General features: G+C 43.8%; 1 protein-coding gene across 1 annotated transcript in view; it reads left to right on the top strand.

The window, feature by feature from the left end:
* Window positions 1-17402, top strand: part of USP53 (ubiquitin specific peptidase 53) — a 255961-nt gene that overhangs the window by 158299 nt on the left and 80260 nt on the right. Inside the window, exon 13 of the mRNA XM_069230167.1 lies at window positions 12612-12700. Coding sequence (XP_069086268.1) covers window positions 12612-12700 — 89 coding nt within the window. The remainder of the gene's footprint in view (window positions 1-12611; window positions 12701-17402) is intronic.

The following is a 17402-nucleotide window of genomic DNA, read 5'->3' on the forward strand; positions in this document are numbered from 1 at the left end:
TCATGTCTTCCTTTACCAAAATCCCATCATTCCATGCCGACACAAGCTCTTCAGTCAGCCAACAACTATCAGCAACTTCAGTAAGGGTATAGAAGAGTGACCAAGACTTTTAGGTACCGTCTACCAAACTCTGAAACTTGCTGCCTGCTGTGGTACAAGTGTTTGGGGTCCACCAGATTTTTAGGAAAAAAGCAAAGAGGTGTTTATTTCCTAAATTATGTTGATTTGGCTATACATTTTGCAAAGACTGTTATTTCCTGGGCACATTTTTATGTGCTCATTCTCTATTATTATCAAGTAATTTAAAACAGTATTATGGTTTTGCTCAGTAGGTAGTTTATCTCATGAGGCTCTGTTTGCCCTAATACAATTTGTACAAATGAGCTTGGGGCTTCTTACTGTTTGCGTGTAAACATTTGATATGATGTGCAATAATGGCAAAAGCCTCCTCCTTTCTAAGAGCTGTGACATATGAAAACACGGTTGTGGATGCACCTGGGTCATAATGCAAATGAAGTTCATAGCACTGATTTTGTAAACTTGCCAACTTAAGTTCAAAACAAGTTTAGGTTTTATTTCTTGCTTTCTAAACAATTATCCTTAATTGGCCAGAGTTAGAAGCGAGATTCACTCAAGTCATGCAGAAATGACAAGTAACTTGAAAGTGCCTGTTTTGTCACATAGCAATAGAAACAGAATGCTAAAAGGATTACCATCCACAATTGGGATGTTTACCAAGAAGTAGTTAGTGTGCGATGAGTGAAGCCCAGGAAACTCTCACTACCTATCTCTTGGAACCTTGAGATGGTAGAAAGCCCTTGCTCTGCATTGTAAAAGGGTAACACATACTATGCTATATCATGCTGTAGTTCTTGTTCCCCTTGCACCTGGGGCCATGTACATCCAGCTTCAGTGCAATGTTGGCTGGCATTTGAGCAGAAGCTTCATTCATAATATTAAAAGGATATTCTGATGCAGTCTTTATTTTTCTCAGAAAAATAGTTGTTTGTTATGTGCCAACTCCATTATTTAGTAGTTCTGCATCTGTTCCACAACTGGCAGGATGGACAGCAGTGTGCGAACCAGCAGCTGGTGGTTAGCTTGCTAATTCCCCTCTTTGCCAGAATCGAATAATTTGAATACCTGCTGTGCCGTTTAACATGGATTCATTTTATTGATTTTAATGCTTTTAATATTGCAGTAGGCAAAACAAGAACAAATCAGTTATGGTGTACAGTACTTTTGTCTCCCACTCACTGCTCCCACATCCCTCCCCAATAGATTCATTTTTGAGACTGTAGTAAAGGTGTTATAGAACATATGGTTGATTGTGGCATAATGGTGGGCACCCTCTTCATAGTAGAGATTCTACAGCACTACTAAAGGATTTTTACCACCTTAGTAAGGATATTGGCAGAGGAGAGAATGCCGATTAGCATAAATGGACTTGACCTCACTGTCAACAACATTAATATGCTTCCTATGACGGGTGTGCATAAAGGAAATCATCTGCATACTTTATTGAGCACAAACGTTTTTGGACGTCCTTCTAGGTAAGGGGTTAAAACTTCAACTGCAATTTATAAAGTGAATTTTAGTTTAAACACATAGGCAAACCCAGTTTATAAATAATCTTTTTGTCAACTAAACCTACTGAGCTGTAGTCTTACATTTGTCCTTTAAGGCTTATGAGACTCTCTGGTCTACTCCTTTGGTATAGGTTATAGCCACTCTGTTCTGAAACTCTTCAGGTTCAGAGGTACAAGTTAGATGTTATGCTGCTTCTTTATGGCTCAGACCGTTTTGAGGCTTCTTGGTCATGTGGCTGTGTGCACCCTGCTTGAGCCTTGTGTCCATTTGCACATGTGAGCTCAGAAGCGGAGCCTTTGCCTTCAGCAGGTGCAGCACTAATGTTGTCTCTTGAAAAGCATTCTAATTTCGGATGAGACTGCCCAGGACTTTCAACGGTGGTTGCAGGATGACAATGACGTGCAGCTCACTGCTTTTCCTTCCCCATCCATAGCGATCATGGCAACATATGCGTCATCTTGAGGCCTGGGCGGGGTGGAGATCAGTGACCTCTGGTCTCCAGTGTAGCAGGGACACCATATCAACCTCTGTCAGTTGTCAGTGCCTTTCTGCCTTACATCAAGTACAGTCCTGTTCAGTGGAGTTGTGTGAATTGTTCCTTGAGATACTGGGATTCTGGCGATTCTGGACCTTCAGAGGATTCCTCTGACTGTTTGTAACCTGGCAGGCTTCCTCAGTTCCAGAGCAGACAGGCACAACAGATATCATCAGCCCACTATGAGTAGTGTATCCACACTGTGGTATTTCAAGGTAAATTCACCCAGTGATGTGTGCATTAGGTGGATCTTTTCGCCCCCACTGAATGCTCATGATTTTCGCGTCCTGAAATTTCTGCCTTGGGGCTCCTTGGGAGACGCCTTCTGCCATATGTTGGACTCCAGTGTCCTTTATACATTTCTGCTCTGCTGCTGCTTCCTGTGTTCTGAATGTCAGGAGGATCGGGGCCTACTTCTTCCTGATAGTCACGGATTGGGCTTGAGGGGTCTGGAACCCTAACTGTTGAGCCTGTGCATACACCTTCCACTCTACCTCACTCTTCTAGAGTACCTGCTATCCTAGCAACATGGTAGAGTTCTTCATATGAACATCCACAGCCTACACTTCCATGTGCAGAGATTAAGCATAACCAGCTGATAAGCTTTAGCCTGCTGGCAGAAGTGATGAATGTGGTCTTAGCCACGTTTCATCCGTCCACCAAGTGGATCTATTCTGGCTGTGATATTTATGGCCTGGTAAAACAACCATCTGCTCAATTTGCTTCAAGGTGAGCTTTCTGATGTACTTTTATTTGTTCTGTTCCTGGCCTGGCAAGTTGTTGCTGTGGGCACTGTCAAATATTATTTGTCTGCCCTTTTTCCCTGCCTGGGTTTGCCTGACTAACCCTCCTTCTTTAAGTCACCAGTTGTGATCCCTGTTTTTGAAAGGTCTTACGTATATTCTTCTTGTGCCTTCTTTTATGCCACAGTGGGCCCTTAATTTGCTGCTTCTGTTCTTGATATGCACACTTTAAAACCCATGCACAGTTGTTCTTCTCATTTTCTGATCCCCAAGCTGTTTCTCCCAAGAATTCACTTCTGCATGCGACGTGAGATGCAGGCACTGTTAGTGCAGCCACAGCATATCAACTAGTGGGTGGATATACTGTTACAGATGACTCAAGCATCCTTTCTTGCGAAAAGTGATGTTACCTTCCACATACGGCAGTCCATCATGCTCCACACTTTCTTTTGTCCACCACATCCCCCTACGGAGGAGAAGAAGCTCCATTGGTTGGACCCAAAGAGAGCCCTTAGTTAGATCAGAGTAAGGAGCACTGCGTGCATTGATGACAACTCTTTGTCAGAGTCACCGATCGAAAGAAGAGAAGGGCAGTTCGGAAACTGACCTTATCAAACTGGATCATCCACTACATCAAGGGGTGCTATGTCTTCACCAAGAAGGAGCCTCCTGAGGGGTTAAAGCTCATTCCTGCAAAGCCAAGGCCACCACTGTGACTTTGGATAGGAGTCTTCCTGTTCGCCATATCTGCCAGGTTGCTACTTTGGTGTTCATCCACACCTTCACCAGGAACCGTTGTATTAGATCTCAGATTCGTAGGGAGACACATTTTGCCTGTTTGGTCCTGCAGGATTTTCCGGAGCAATGTTCAGTCCTCTCAGACTCGCCACTATTTAGAGAGTACTACTTGGTTATCTATCCATGAGGTGAGGAATCTGCATTAAAAAATATCCATCATAACAACAAGTTCTCTATCTTCAGTATCGCTATTTCAAGTGGATGCTCTAACATCAGATTCCTTACTGACCCACACTTCTCCCCTTTTTGTGAAGTGGACTTCTGATAGGTCATTGGATCCTATTTTAGATCTCACTCACTGTTTCATTGCTGATTAGTCTGTTGCTGTGCATCTGAGTGGCAGGAGGTTATTTTTTATTTTTTAAATGATGTCCGCGTACAGGGAGTAGGTGTACCCTCTCCGAAGGTGGGTTTAAGCTGTTTGCTGAGTCTGAGTGTGCCACATATTGCCGCACAAGACCATTGCAGAAAACCTTTCTGGATCAAGTCTAGTACCTGGGAAAGTTCAGAAGGTGAGGAATCTGCCACTAGAGTATCCATGAGGAAGAGCTATACTGAAGATAAAAAAACTTGTTCTTGTGTTGGACTTCTAACTGTAGATTCCTCATTGTTTGAATAGGTATCCAGCATATACCCTCCCTTCCACAGTCAGTGGCGAGTTTGAGGAATGGACTTTACACTAGGAAATCCTGCATGACCAAACTGGCAAAATGTCCCTCCCTGCGAACCATAGAATCAATATAGTAGTGCCTCATAAAGGTCCTGTCCACTCTGATTGTTTTTCATTGTCTTGTTTTCAAGAATGCTCCTCCCCCACTCTTATTATTTCTGTTATCTAGTGTCTTTTATGTTCCTTGTAGCTATTCTGTGCTGCTGTCAGTTCCTCAGCCACTCTCTTGTTTTCTTTTTCTCAAATGGACACCATCCTCTGATCCTACATTTTTGCATCTTTGTGTCGGAATTTTTCCGAAACATTAGAAAGAGCACGGTGCCTTGGTATACCTACCTAAATTTTCTTGTATTACAATAAGTATGCATTCTGATTTGATACAATGTTGTTGCACTTTTTAGTTTGTACCGTTCATTGTACAAAAGCACTCAAAATATTAAATAGTACAAATATCTTACGACAGGAAACCAGGAGCTCCAAGAGATACCTGAACTGGAAATAGGAGAGCTGTATTTGTGAATTTTATTAAAAGCTCAAAGCTACAAAAACATCTTGGTTGATGGAGCAATTTAGTTAGAAAGGTGTGCCTGTTGATCCCAATAGTCAATGTTTTTTTTGCTTTTGAAGGTAACCTCCTTTTCTTTAAAATAAAAAAATGAATCTGTAAACTTAAACATATTTTTCACATACGTTTGTTGTTAAGCCACAATGCCTGCTGTGAAGGCAGCTTCCAGGATACTTAAATGAAAACAAGAGCCTGCTATTTTGTTTAAAAGATAAAAAATACCTCCCTCAGAACATCTTGTTTATGACCAGCCTCCTGCTGTCTTCTGCTCTTCAGTTTTAGTATTCCAGCTGTGACTGGATTAAGGTTCATGTTTTCAAACATGTTTTTCATTTTTAATTTCTTTATTATGCAGTATGTTTTTAATACAACTGTCCTGAATTTTAAGCAATAATGTACTTCACAGTTGGGTCTTTAAGTGCTAAATTGGTACAGGGAGCATTGTAAACATGCCTCAAGCCTGCCATTGTAGTGCCTGTGTGTGTAATTTGAACTGTCATTTTGATCTGACATATTAAACCTTTTGTGTTGCCCGAACCTTCCTATTCACTATATATGTTACTCCTAGGGTAGGCCCTGGACAGCCCAGAGGTCAGGAAGCAATGTATTCAAGAAGCAGGAAATGTATGTAGGAGGCTGGCCTGGTATGTAGTGGGTACCAAGGGGTACTTACACTCTGCACCAGGTCCAGTTATCCCTTATTAGTGTAGAAAAGGTTTTCTAGCAGCTTAGGCTGATAGAAAAGGTAGCTTAGCAGAGCAGCTTAGGCTGAACTAGGAGACATGCAAAGCTCCCACTATACCACTGGTGTCATATGCACAATATCATAAGAAAACACAATACACAGATACACTAAAAATAAAGGTACTTTATTTTTATGACAATATGCCAAAAGTATCTCAGTGAGTACCCTCAGTATGAGGATAGCAAATATACACAAGATATATGTACACAATACCAAAAATATGCGGTAATAGCAATAGAAAGCAATGCAAGCAATGTACAGTCACAATAGATTGCAATGAGAGCACATAGGTATAGGGGCAACATAAACCATATAATCCAAAAGTGGAATGCGAACCACGAATGGACCCCAAACCTATGTGAGCTTGTAGAGGGTCGCTGGGACTGTAAGAAAACAGTGAGGGTTAGAAAAATAGCCCACCCCAAGACCCTGAAAAGTAGGTGTAAACGTCACCTATGTTCCCCAGAGAGCACAGAAGTCGTGATAGGGTAATTCTGCAAGGAAGAACAACACCAGCAATGCAACCAAGGTGGATTTCCGGACGAGAGTACCTGTGGAACAAGGGGACCAAGTCCAAGAGTCGCGACAAAGTCGAGATTGGGCAGATGCCCAGGAAATGCCAGCTGAGGGTGCAAAGAAGCTGCCACCGGATGATAGAAGCTGTGGATTCTGCAAGAACGAAGAGGACTAGGAACTTCCCCTTTGGAGGATGGATGTCCCACGTCGTGAAGAAGCTTGCAGAGGTGTTCCCACGCAGAAAGACCGCAAACAAGCCTTACTAGCTGCAAGGGTCGCGGTTAGGGTTTTTGGATGCTGCTCTGGCTCAGGAGGGACCAGGATGTCGCCAATTGCGTGAGGAGACAGAGGGGGCGCCCAGCAAGGTAGGGAGCCCTCACAGAAGCAGGCAGCACCCGCAGAAGTGCCGGAACAGGCACTACGAAGAAGAGTGAACCGGAGCTCACCCGAAGTCACAAAAGGAGATCCCATGATGCAGGAGGACAACTCAGGAGGTTGTGCACTGCAGGTTAGAGTGTCGGGACCCAGGCCCAGGCTTGGCTGTGCACAAAGGAAATCCTGGAAGAGTGCACAGCAGCCGGAGCAGCTGCAAATCACACGGTACCCAGCAATGCAGTCTAGCGTGGGGAGGCAAGGACTTACCTCCACCAAACTTGGACTGAAGAGTCACTGGACTGTGGGAGTCACTTGGACAGAGTTGCTGAGTTCCAGGGACCACGCTCGTCGTGCTGAGAGGGGACCCAGAGGATATGATGCACTTCTTTTGGTGCCTGCGGTTGCAGGGGGAGGATTCCGTCGTCCCACGGGAGATTTCTTCGGAGCTTCTAGTGCAGAGAGGAGGCAGGCTACCCCCACAGCATGCACCACCAGGAAAACAGTCGAGAAGGCGGCAGGATCAGCGATACAAGGTTGCAGTAGTCGTCTTTACTACTTTGTTGCGGTTTTGCAGGCTTCCTGAGCAGTCAGCTGTCAATTCCGTGGCAGAAGGTGAAGAGAGAGATGCAGAGGAACTCTGATGAGCTCTTGCATTCGTTATCCAAAGAATTCCCCAAAGCAGAGACCCTAAATAGCCAGAAAAGGAGGTTTGGCTACCTAGGAAGGAGGATAGGCTAGCAACACAGGTAAGAGCCTATCAGAAGGAGTCTCTGACGTCACCTGCTGGCACTGGCCACTCAGAGCAGTCCAGTGTGCCAGCGGCACCTCTGTTTCCAAGATGGCAGAGGTCTGGAGCACACTGGAGGAGCTCTGGGCACCTCCCCTGGGAGGTGCAGGTCAGGGGAGTGGTCACTCCCCTTTCCTTTGTCGAGTTTCGCGCCAGAGCAGGGCTGGGGGATCCCTGAACCGGTGTAGACTGGCTTATGCAGAGATGGGCACCATCTGTGACCATCAAAGCATTTCCAGAGGCTGGGGGAGGCTACTCCTCCCCAGCCCTGACACCTTTTTCCAAAGGGAGAGGGTGTAACACCCTCTCTCTGAGGAAGTCCTTTGTTCTGCCTTGCAAGTGGGCCCTTATGCACCAAATTGTGCTGCTTACACCGAGAATCAGTGTAAGCTTCTGCCAGCCCCCTTCCATGCACCTCAGCATCGAATGCCCGCAGATGACTGCCTATGTGAAGCTCAAGAGCGCTCATCCGCAACTGCTGAGTTGCTCTTCCTCGCTACGCCAACAGCTTCTGGCAACCTGTGCTACATTGCAGTCGGCTTGAACCTTTGATACTGACCCAGACCAGATAGCCATGGTTGGTGCTGTGTGCTTTTAGGTGCTATTTTACAGTTTCTTCTTTAAAAAATCATAACTCTAATACTATGGACTGGATTTTTTTTCGTTTTAGTCTGGTTTTATTTATTAAATTCAGCTCTATTGTTCTAACCTATTGTGGGATCGTCTGTTGTGTTTTCACTGTTAAACTGTTTGAAGTGTTGAATAAATATTTTACACTTTGCCTCTAAGTTAAGCCTGACTGCTCTGTGCCAAGCTACCAAGGGGGTGAGCACAGGTTAATTTGGGGTTTGCCTTGCCCTGACAAGGACTGGGGTGGTGCTTGTGCTTGAAAATGGCTCACACCCCAGTCTACCAACAACCCAGTTTCACGCATGCTTTGTTTTATATTTTCAAAATCCCAAGTCGCATCAGGAACTTCTTGGGTTCGGCTTGACTGATGCTGTTCTGGCATTCAATAATACTGTTTTTTGGAGATAAAAGGTCCCATTGTGTACTTTGTGGAGTTTTAGGCTTTATGATTGGAGATACTAGAGAAATATGCAGGAAGTGTTGACCATAGCTATTGAACTAGGCTGCTGTAGCATCTGTGGTGTTCCTTGTTGACACGTTCAAACAAGCAATGGCACAGCCAATAGGTCTCACCTATGAGAGTTATAGGCTTTAACAATGTTTACACGTTATACATGTTATACAGCAGCATGGATTTGCAGTGTGGTTAAAAAGGTTTCTTAAATTAGTTTTAGCCACACTACAAAGCATCTGCGTTGCTTTACAACATAGGTACAAAATATTGCCAAAGCCAATAGCTCTCGTAGGCAAGACCTGTTGGCTTTGCCAATGCTTGTTTAAAATCGAGGTATAAAAAAAACAGGGTACTTTGTGAGACAGCATTTGCAAAAGGAGCAGTATAAATATATGATTGCAACCACATGAGAAATTTCCTGACAGTAATTTTTCCCCCATGCTGATTTTAAAGTAAACGAGGACTGGTTTACATTTTAAGTAATCCTGTGCTGTAAAGGCACTGCATCATGATCCATGTGCTTGTTTTAGGAGGGTCTGGCTGGCAGCTGGAATAGCAGCTTTGCTGGGCGAGGTTGGGGGAAGGGGAGTATTAGTGCGCCCTTTGCGGTGGAGCACTGCATCCCAGACAGGCCAAGGAAAGACACACAGGCTCCCTTAGCGTTAAAAACAGAAACAAGGCGATCAAATGGATTAATGGATCGCATTGCCCTTATACGTGTCTCTCGTGTCAAATAACCCCATGTCAAAAAACTACGATCCATACTGAGATGCCAGTAGGGTAGAGGGTCTGGCGTTCTACCCAGAGCTGCCGACTTTGGAACCGGATAACCAGGTTTGAGTCTTGGGATTGGCTCAATTTTGTGATTCTGAGCAAATTACCTTATCGCTCCGGGCCTAAAAAAATAAAAATGTAACCTTGTATAATGTAATGTCCCTGTGTCTACACAAAAAAAAACTTGAATGTAACGCTGTGTAATTAGATGTCCCGTGCCTAAATAAATAAAAAAACGCACAAAAAGAAATCGATTAATATAACGTAACTGGTGCCCATGTAAAGCACTGCAATACCTTTGGGTTGAGTTTGCGCTACGTAACGCTGCAAAAAATGAATAAATAACACTGGGTAGGCAGCACCATTGAGAAAGGGGTAGGTGGGAGAGGAATGAAGAGCCAGGTGCAAGGGGGAGTAGGATGGGGAAAAAAGAAATAGTACCTCAATCACAGCGCGAGCAGCGGACGGCTGCCGATTAAGTGGAATCAATCAGTGGTTGGTCTGTGCTCCACGAAGGAAACGGACGTGACGGCTTAGCCTGCGCTGGCTAATAAAGAGGCACCAAAGAAGAGTGACAAAGAAGCCCACAAATGGGAAGCAATGGGCAGTCTGCAAGTCTCTTGTTGTGCACAATAATTTCTCATGCGAGAACACATGTGCAATCTGTGTATGCGATGTGGAAGGCTGGTCCTTAAAATGGCAGAGAATTCAAAGAAACCTTTTATGACCACACATTTGATGTAACGACATTTGTTTATATCACCGCATTGCTCATTCGGGAAAAGTGATTATTTTCAGGGTGAGTCAAAGAGTCAGTCTCAACTTTCTCATGTCCCATTACAAGAGCTTATTTCATGGGACCCTATGGTTTGTGTGTGGGAAGAGTTAGACACTAGCTAATCAAAAAGGTTTGAAGCTTTGCACAGTAAAGTATTGTGTTCATTCAGCATGGTGTCGCGAAAATGCATACACTTATGCAGTTTCTCTGCTTCAGATAGCATCTGTTTTTGGTGCACACAGTAAAAAATATTTTTCAGTCCGAACACTTTAGTGGCATGACTGTGTCGCAACAACTCGCCCACAGCACATTATTGCTCAGAGGCCCATCACTCATCTCTTTTAGTTGCCCAGAGGTGCCTGTCAGTCTTGTGGTATATTAGCATGGATCCTTTTGGGTCTCCTCCTCTGGGTGCATGGGTGTGCTAAAATATTTTGTTCCCTGTGCAAATGCATTATGCAAACGAGCAAAGCCAATAGGTCTCACCTGTGCAATAGCTATGGGCATTATCAGTGTGTTTTAGCAATGTTGTACAGAAGTGCGTTTGCTGTGCACCATGGCTAAACGTTTTCCAGCAAAAAAAAGCACCTTGACTTGGCCAGTGCTGGCCATGCCATAGCATTTATTTCTGTTGGGGGGTGGGATAGTCAAACAACAATGCGGAGAGGGCGTCTTGAACAGAGCAAGCAACCACAGGAGTAAGCTGCCTGTGAGGTGGGGGCAAACAGAGACCTGAGAGGGAGGTGCGGTGATGGGGCAAGCAGCGACCGGCGAGGAGGACTAGAGGATGGGGAAGCACTGATGTGGGTGTGCTGGGCAAGGAAAGCAGTGCTGTGGGGGAGGGGAGCACGGGTCAAGCAACAGCTCCGGAAGAGCAAGTAACAATACGAGTGGGAGGGGGCAGAGACGTTCTGCAAAAATGCAATCTTATGGACTACTGCAAGCAATAATAGGAAAAACGTGCCTCATAAAAAGCACAATCATTTTAAGGACACTGCACTGGACCACGGAGCAGAACTTGGGTCGTGCTCCAGTGGAGGTGTCAACACTTGAAGAAGTGAAACCAGCGTACTGACTAAATAAAGAGAAACAAGGAAATGAGAATGACGAAGACAGCCATTGGTAAGGAATGAGCGGGTTGTTAGCTCCCTGTTAGTAAACAAAATGTCTTGCAAGCTACAGCACAAGCACTGTCTCGGAGAAACCTAAAAACAAGCCAGTCTGACTTGTTAATGCTGTTCTGGTGCTAATAAAGTAGAGAGGTCTTTGCAGAATTGGCACGTCTATAGCTAAACAAAAGTGTGACAGTCTGTGGGAAATGTATACTGAGCTCTGAAGTATTTGTACAATTAGGCTGTTTGTACACGTGTCCTACTAATTGTGCTTTAAACTCTCACCCATACAGCATGGCATGTAGGACTGAGGAAACACTGTCATGTGTTTTAACCATACATCAGTTTCTAGTTGGGTTAGGGGAAATTAAAGGTTGATACTTCTTCCTAAATGATATTTCTTTTTCACCTGACTTCACTACCAAAGTGTGAAGAAGTCTACAGGTTTAAATTTAGCACTTGCAGATCTATCTGTAGATTAAAATATGTAGTGGTTATTTGTGTGTGTCTCTGCTACATGACTAAAAGCACAAGAGTCATTGTGATACACCTCCTATGTCTAGTCAGATGAACCGTTTCAGCCACCTAATTGCTGGCCCTATAAGGGTTCAACACATTAATCAGAACAATTGTTGAAATTGTCTCCGAAATATCACTTTGACTGATATGTCTTCATTGTCATTAGTTAGAAAAATTATATTAACAGTTCTTAAGGCATCACCAGTATTCATACTGATCCTCTGTGTCCAAATTTCCCTTTAGTAACAAGTTCAAATGTATTGCTATAAAAACATGTAGTCATTGAAGACCCTCACATGCATATCAAGAATTGATCAAAGAAATAAATGTTAATAAAAGACAGTACAAATTTGCATCCAACAAGTTCCTGTGAATGTCCAATGCTTAAATTAGAAGTTAGAAGGTCTACAATGCTAAAATTGAAAAACAGACTTCTGTGTTCATGGAATTCCTTCACTTGCTGGTGTAGTCTGTTGACATATGGTAGCAAAACCACAACTTCCTGCAAAAGTTTAAATTCTTTCATGCGACAGTCTGGTTTAATAGCCTCTCAATCCCCATTCATGTACTATGGAAGATTAGGGAAATGTCGCAGAATTTAGTCTGCAGCCAGCGCATGCAGATCATGACGTCTGCGTATTGTACTCCATGCTATTGGCACACGTTCTTCACATGACCCCAACATTACCTTCCCCTTTCTGTATTTTCCACCTACCAGTGTTTCATATATTCACCATGCTTAGTGTTCTGGAGTTTCTTTTGGGATTCGCTCTCTGTTTTATCATGACTTCTAGTCTATGAATTGTTTTTATCTAGATTGATTGCCTATTCACATCTTGTTTCCTTGTGCCTTTAGCCAAAGCAGTTAATCACAATAATTTTCAGAACCACTTCAATCGATTGGTGTGGGAAATGGAGTATGCTCTAATTCTGAGCTGTTGTATGAAATCAACTTTGTAGATTGAATGCAAACGTTTTTCATTCATATTTTTCATTCTGTTTATTTCTTACATCTTGCAGTGAACATATGCATTCCAGCAAACATAACCCTGTGGTGGCAGGAAATGATCTCTACTCCACGTCCTTACATAACGCAGACCATGCTGATGGTAAGCATTTTTTTTTTTTAAATAATATGTATTATAGATGTCATAAAGGTATTCTGTAGCTGCTGGAGTACGCTGAAAGTTGTATTTGTTGGACTTTTATTGTAGTCCTCAGATAACGTGAGCTGTTATCTTTACAGGATAGTTTTCCTGACTCTTGATCCTTCCTTATCATAAACAATGTTTCTTTCAAATGAACTATATTGGGATATGCACATTCACTCTCTTTTGCTATGTATGAGGGATTTGTTACTGTGAATTATTAAGAGAAACTGTGAATAACATCGTAGTAAAATCTCTTATTTGATATCCACTCCAGTTGGAACCTCAGCCACTTCTGCACACAATGCCTATCCAGACATTTAAAGAGGCTGCAGGTGTCACATCATCAGTGTCCAGCCACCCCACCTCATTCAGCCTCACTTAACGATTCCTAACAGCAGCTCTTCAAATACAGGATAAAATCAACACCTGTAACACAAAGCATCAATAAGGTATACATTAAAGTATGTTGGGTGCAAGAAGAAGGTTGGGACATGTGTTCTGAAAGGGAGTGCTAGGCCCCACCAATGTAGAACAACTCTAGACCATTCTGCTGTTTGTGAACGCATAACCACTTCTGCTTGAGCACGTAGGGGTACAAATTTAGGATTAATGTTATCACTTCACTCGTGGTATACTTGTATTCAGTAAAGTCATCCTCTAGATGCAAGAGTTGTCTAGAAGTTTTGTTGTATGTTATCAAACTTCCGTTCTCTGTTAGTTTTCTAATACCACTCAGAAGATTGGCAGTCCGGACTGTTAGGATTGGTTGCCATAAGCAATCTTCCTTCGGGCATAGGGCATAAGCTTTCCCGAGATGTGAGAAAGATTTGTCAGAACAACATGGGTGTGAGTGGCATGTCTTTTTGAGTAGTATGTGCTGGAAAAGCCACAGATCGACCCAAAATGATGTGCAAAATCAGTACATCCTTGCAAAAAGCCACACCTTTACAGGTGCTGCTGGTCTGATCAGGAGTCCGGGTCTATCACACAAAAAGGACCTAGGGTCTGCCTTATGACAATATCCTACACAGTCAGGTTGCAATATTAGTAGCTCAGTCAGTAAACTGCACAACTGCAACTGGTTCTTAGCAGCCCAGCACCACCTTAAGGACACACGCACAGGTTTATTCTTCTAGTCCGTTTACTACGACCTTTCACCTTGGTCTGCAGTTATGGAACTAATATGTTATATAGCCACTCCACTAGGGGTTTGTGAACTTTGAAGACCAGCCACCTTGACAAAAGGCTCAGAAACGGGCCATCTCGTAACTAAGTGAAAGTTTGAAGCCATATGTCCCACAAAGGCAACCACACAGAGTGGCGGTCCCAAGAATGTCTCCTCCCTGGGACATTTGTATTCCCGACTACGAAATGCAATAGTCACTGGAATGGCTGCTGGCTGGTACTGCCCTTGTTTTTCAAAACTACTTGCAGGATCTGACGCTGGGCCCACAGTTCAGTGTCAGATGGACCTTGAACTTCCTAAGTAATCCAGCAGTGTGCCATATTACCATATTAGTGACCGTTAACTGTTGATGCGTGGCCTCCTCTGGCTCAGTATATCAACATGCCTGCAGCCTCTGTATTTTCCTATATTGCCTTAGTCCTGAGGGACAGTCAAAACAACGATCCTTTCTCAGCCACTCTGAAGGATCATGCACTTATCCCCTAAGGATTGCAATGCTGCCTGCAAGTGATTTGACAAAACAGGGGAGTCTGCATAAAGGATAATTGCAGTTGGCATTGAGAGTAGCCAACTAGAATCGCAACCCATCTTCTCCTCTTGGACTGCTCATGGCTACCATTTCCATCGCAAATCTGTTCAGAACTTTGGGGTTTCTCTCCATAGTCCTGTTTCTGATGCATCAGCATGGATTTTTAAAGACTTCTTTATAAATCTGTTTGAAAACAGTTTCCTTGCACTTCCTAAGAATATTTATTACCTATCTCAGCAAATGAAACCTGTGATGCACAAGCTCTGAGTCTGATAGTTTGGAGGCACCGGTGTTATAAGACTAATTTAGTCCCCTTGTAGTGTGTATTGTTCCGTTGCTAAGCCCTGTCGCAAGGTTTGCTCCTATAATGGTAAAAACATATTGTAGTGAAATGGCTGGATGAATTCCCTCTGAGCCCCCCCTCTTGGTTCAGGCTAGGAACCAACTAGAAGGACATAATCAAGGGAGCCTCTACTTTTTCAGAGTTGTTTTCTGTACTATATTTTATACCTGGCCCTGAGGACCCCTCTCGTTGAATCTCCCTACAAGAACCAGTAGTGTGCGTATATACTTCCAGATATCTCAATCGATCATATTTATAGAGCGCAGCTGCTCACCCTTAGGGTCTCAAGGCGCTGAGGGAATTGGTCCTCTGTGCTTCAGTCGAAGAGCCAGGTCTTAAGGTCCTTCCTGAATTGAGGCAACGATGGTGACTGCCTGAGGTAAAGAGGCAAGGTGTTCAGCTCTTTGCCGCGAGGTAGGTGAATGATCTTCCTCTAGCAGAGGTCTTCCATATGTGGGGGACGGTGGCTAGTACCTGTTGAGCGGAGAGGTCTGATGGGGGAGTCGAAGGTGATGCAGTGATTTAGGTAGGTGGGTCCTAGGTCGTGGAGCGCCTTGGGTGCATGGATGAGGAGTTTGAAGTTGATCCTCTTCTCGACAGGGAGCCAATGGAGGTCCCTTAGGTGTCTGGTGATGTGTTTGCGGTGGGGGAGGTCCAGGATGAGTCTGACAGAGGAGTTTTGGATGTGCTGTCATTTCTTCAGATTCTTCTGGGTGGTGCTGGTGGAGAGGGCGTTGCCATAGTCGAGTCTGCTCTGACCAAGGCGTGGGTTATGGTTTTGCAGCAGTTGTTTGGGATCCATTTGAAGGTCTTCAAGAGAAGTCGGTGCATGTGAAGACAGGAGGATGTGACCGATTTGACTTTGCCAGTCATGGTGAGCGATGAATCCAGGATGAAGCCGAAGTTGCATGCGTAGATTGAATAGTTGATTGATCTTCACATGTAAAGACATAGAGGCGAAGGTATTCATGTCTTTACTAAAAGCCTAAAGAGCAAGCCATTGATGATGAAAGCAAAAATGTACTACAGAGGGAGGATCCAGCATGCAGGCCCAAATTCAGTCAAGCTCAAGGAATCAATGACTTCCTCCCAAGAAGGGGTGCCTCCTGCTCTTGACCCTGTAGTGCAGTGTACCAGAAATAGTCTACAGTATCTCCAGCTGTTCTAGGGGATGACACCAACCATATTATTTGATTACCTCAGGCTCTTGCTTTCTCAAATGTTTGAAGTTACTGCATGTTACAGATTCACGAGCTTCCACAATAAAATCTTTGCTGACACAAACAACTTATGGCTGAGCTCTGCTCACTGCTTCCTGGGATGCTCTTCATTCCCTTCCTACATTAGGTAAAGATCTGGCTAATCTTGACCCTTCATGACCTGTTTTAACCACACACCTGCCCCACAGAGTGTGTCCTTTATTTAGGACCCTACAACGACTGACAAAACTTAAGATTCATCATTGACAAAAACACAAGATGATTCCTTTCGGCTTAAATACATAGTGCCCTCTCCTGGCCTAACTGCAGCTATTCTTGTCAAGTAGTGGCTGCCTATGGTTTTGATGAGGTTCATTATTATTCAGGCTTGGGTTTTTTATTGAACCCGTCCCACGTAGATACCTGGTTCTTTTGCATTGAGGCCATCCTTGAACATCACAAAGTGATTGCATTTACTTCTTGTAGGAGGCTGGCCTGGTTTGTAGTGGGTACCTTGGGTACTTACACCAGGTCCAGTTATCCCTTGTTAGTGAATGTAGTAGTGTTGTAGCAGCGTAGGCTGGTCAAGGTAGCTATAGCAGAGCAGCTTAGGCTGAACTAGGAGACATGCAAAGCTCTTGCAATACCACTTATAGTTACACAGTACTTATACACAAGTAAAGACAATACCCAGTGTTACCAAAAATAAAAGTATTTATTTGGGCGACACAGTACCAAAAATATCTTACAGACAATACTCCTACTGGAGGTAAGTATCATACACAATATATACACTAGACACCAAAATTAGACAAGTAAATATCATAGAACAATGCAAACTGTAGGAAATGCTATAGAATGCAATTGGAGAAAATAGGTCTAGGGGTAACACAAACCTATACTAAAAAAGTGGAATGTGAATCACGAATCCCCCCCTAGACAAGTGTAGTGTGTGCAGAATCGCTGGGAGAGTAAGAATACAGTATAGATAAGTAAAGTACCCCACCCCAGAGCCCAGAACAGCAGGAGTAAAGTACTGCAAGTTTCCTTAGGACACACTACACCTCGTTTTGGGGATTTTGCAGCAGCCAACCAAGTCTGCAAAAAATAAATGTTGGATTATTGGACCCGAAGACCTGCAAAGGAAGGGGACCAAGTCCAGAAGTCGAAAGAAGTTCAGGAAGGACAGGAGCCCCTGCCAACCCAGAAGAGGCTGCAAAAGAAGAGTCCCCAATTAGTTGAAGATTGCAGAAATGCACTCTAGGAACATGCCAGTGGATTTCTGTGTGATGCAAAAGATGGCCCACGGCGTGAAGATCCTTGCAGACGAGGTTTCGTGTTGGAAGGCGCCAACAAGCCTTGGCTATGGCAAAAGTGAGTTTTTCATCAAAATGGCGCTGGAT

This window comes from Pleurodeles waltl, chromosome 1_1, assembly GCF_031143425.1.
Source record: "Pleurodeles waltl isolate 20211129_DDA chromosome 1_1, aPleWal1.hap1.20221129, whole genome shotgun sequence".
NCBI lineage: Eukaryota > Metazoa > Chordata > Amphibia > Caudata > Salamandridae > Pleurodeles > Pleurodeles waltl.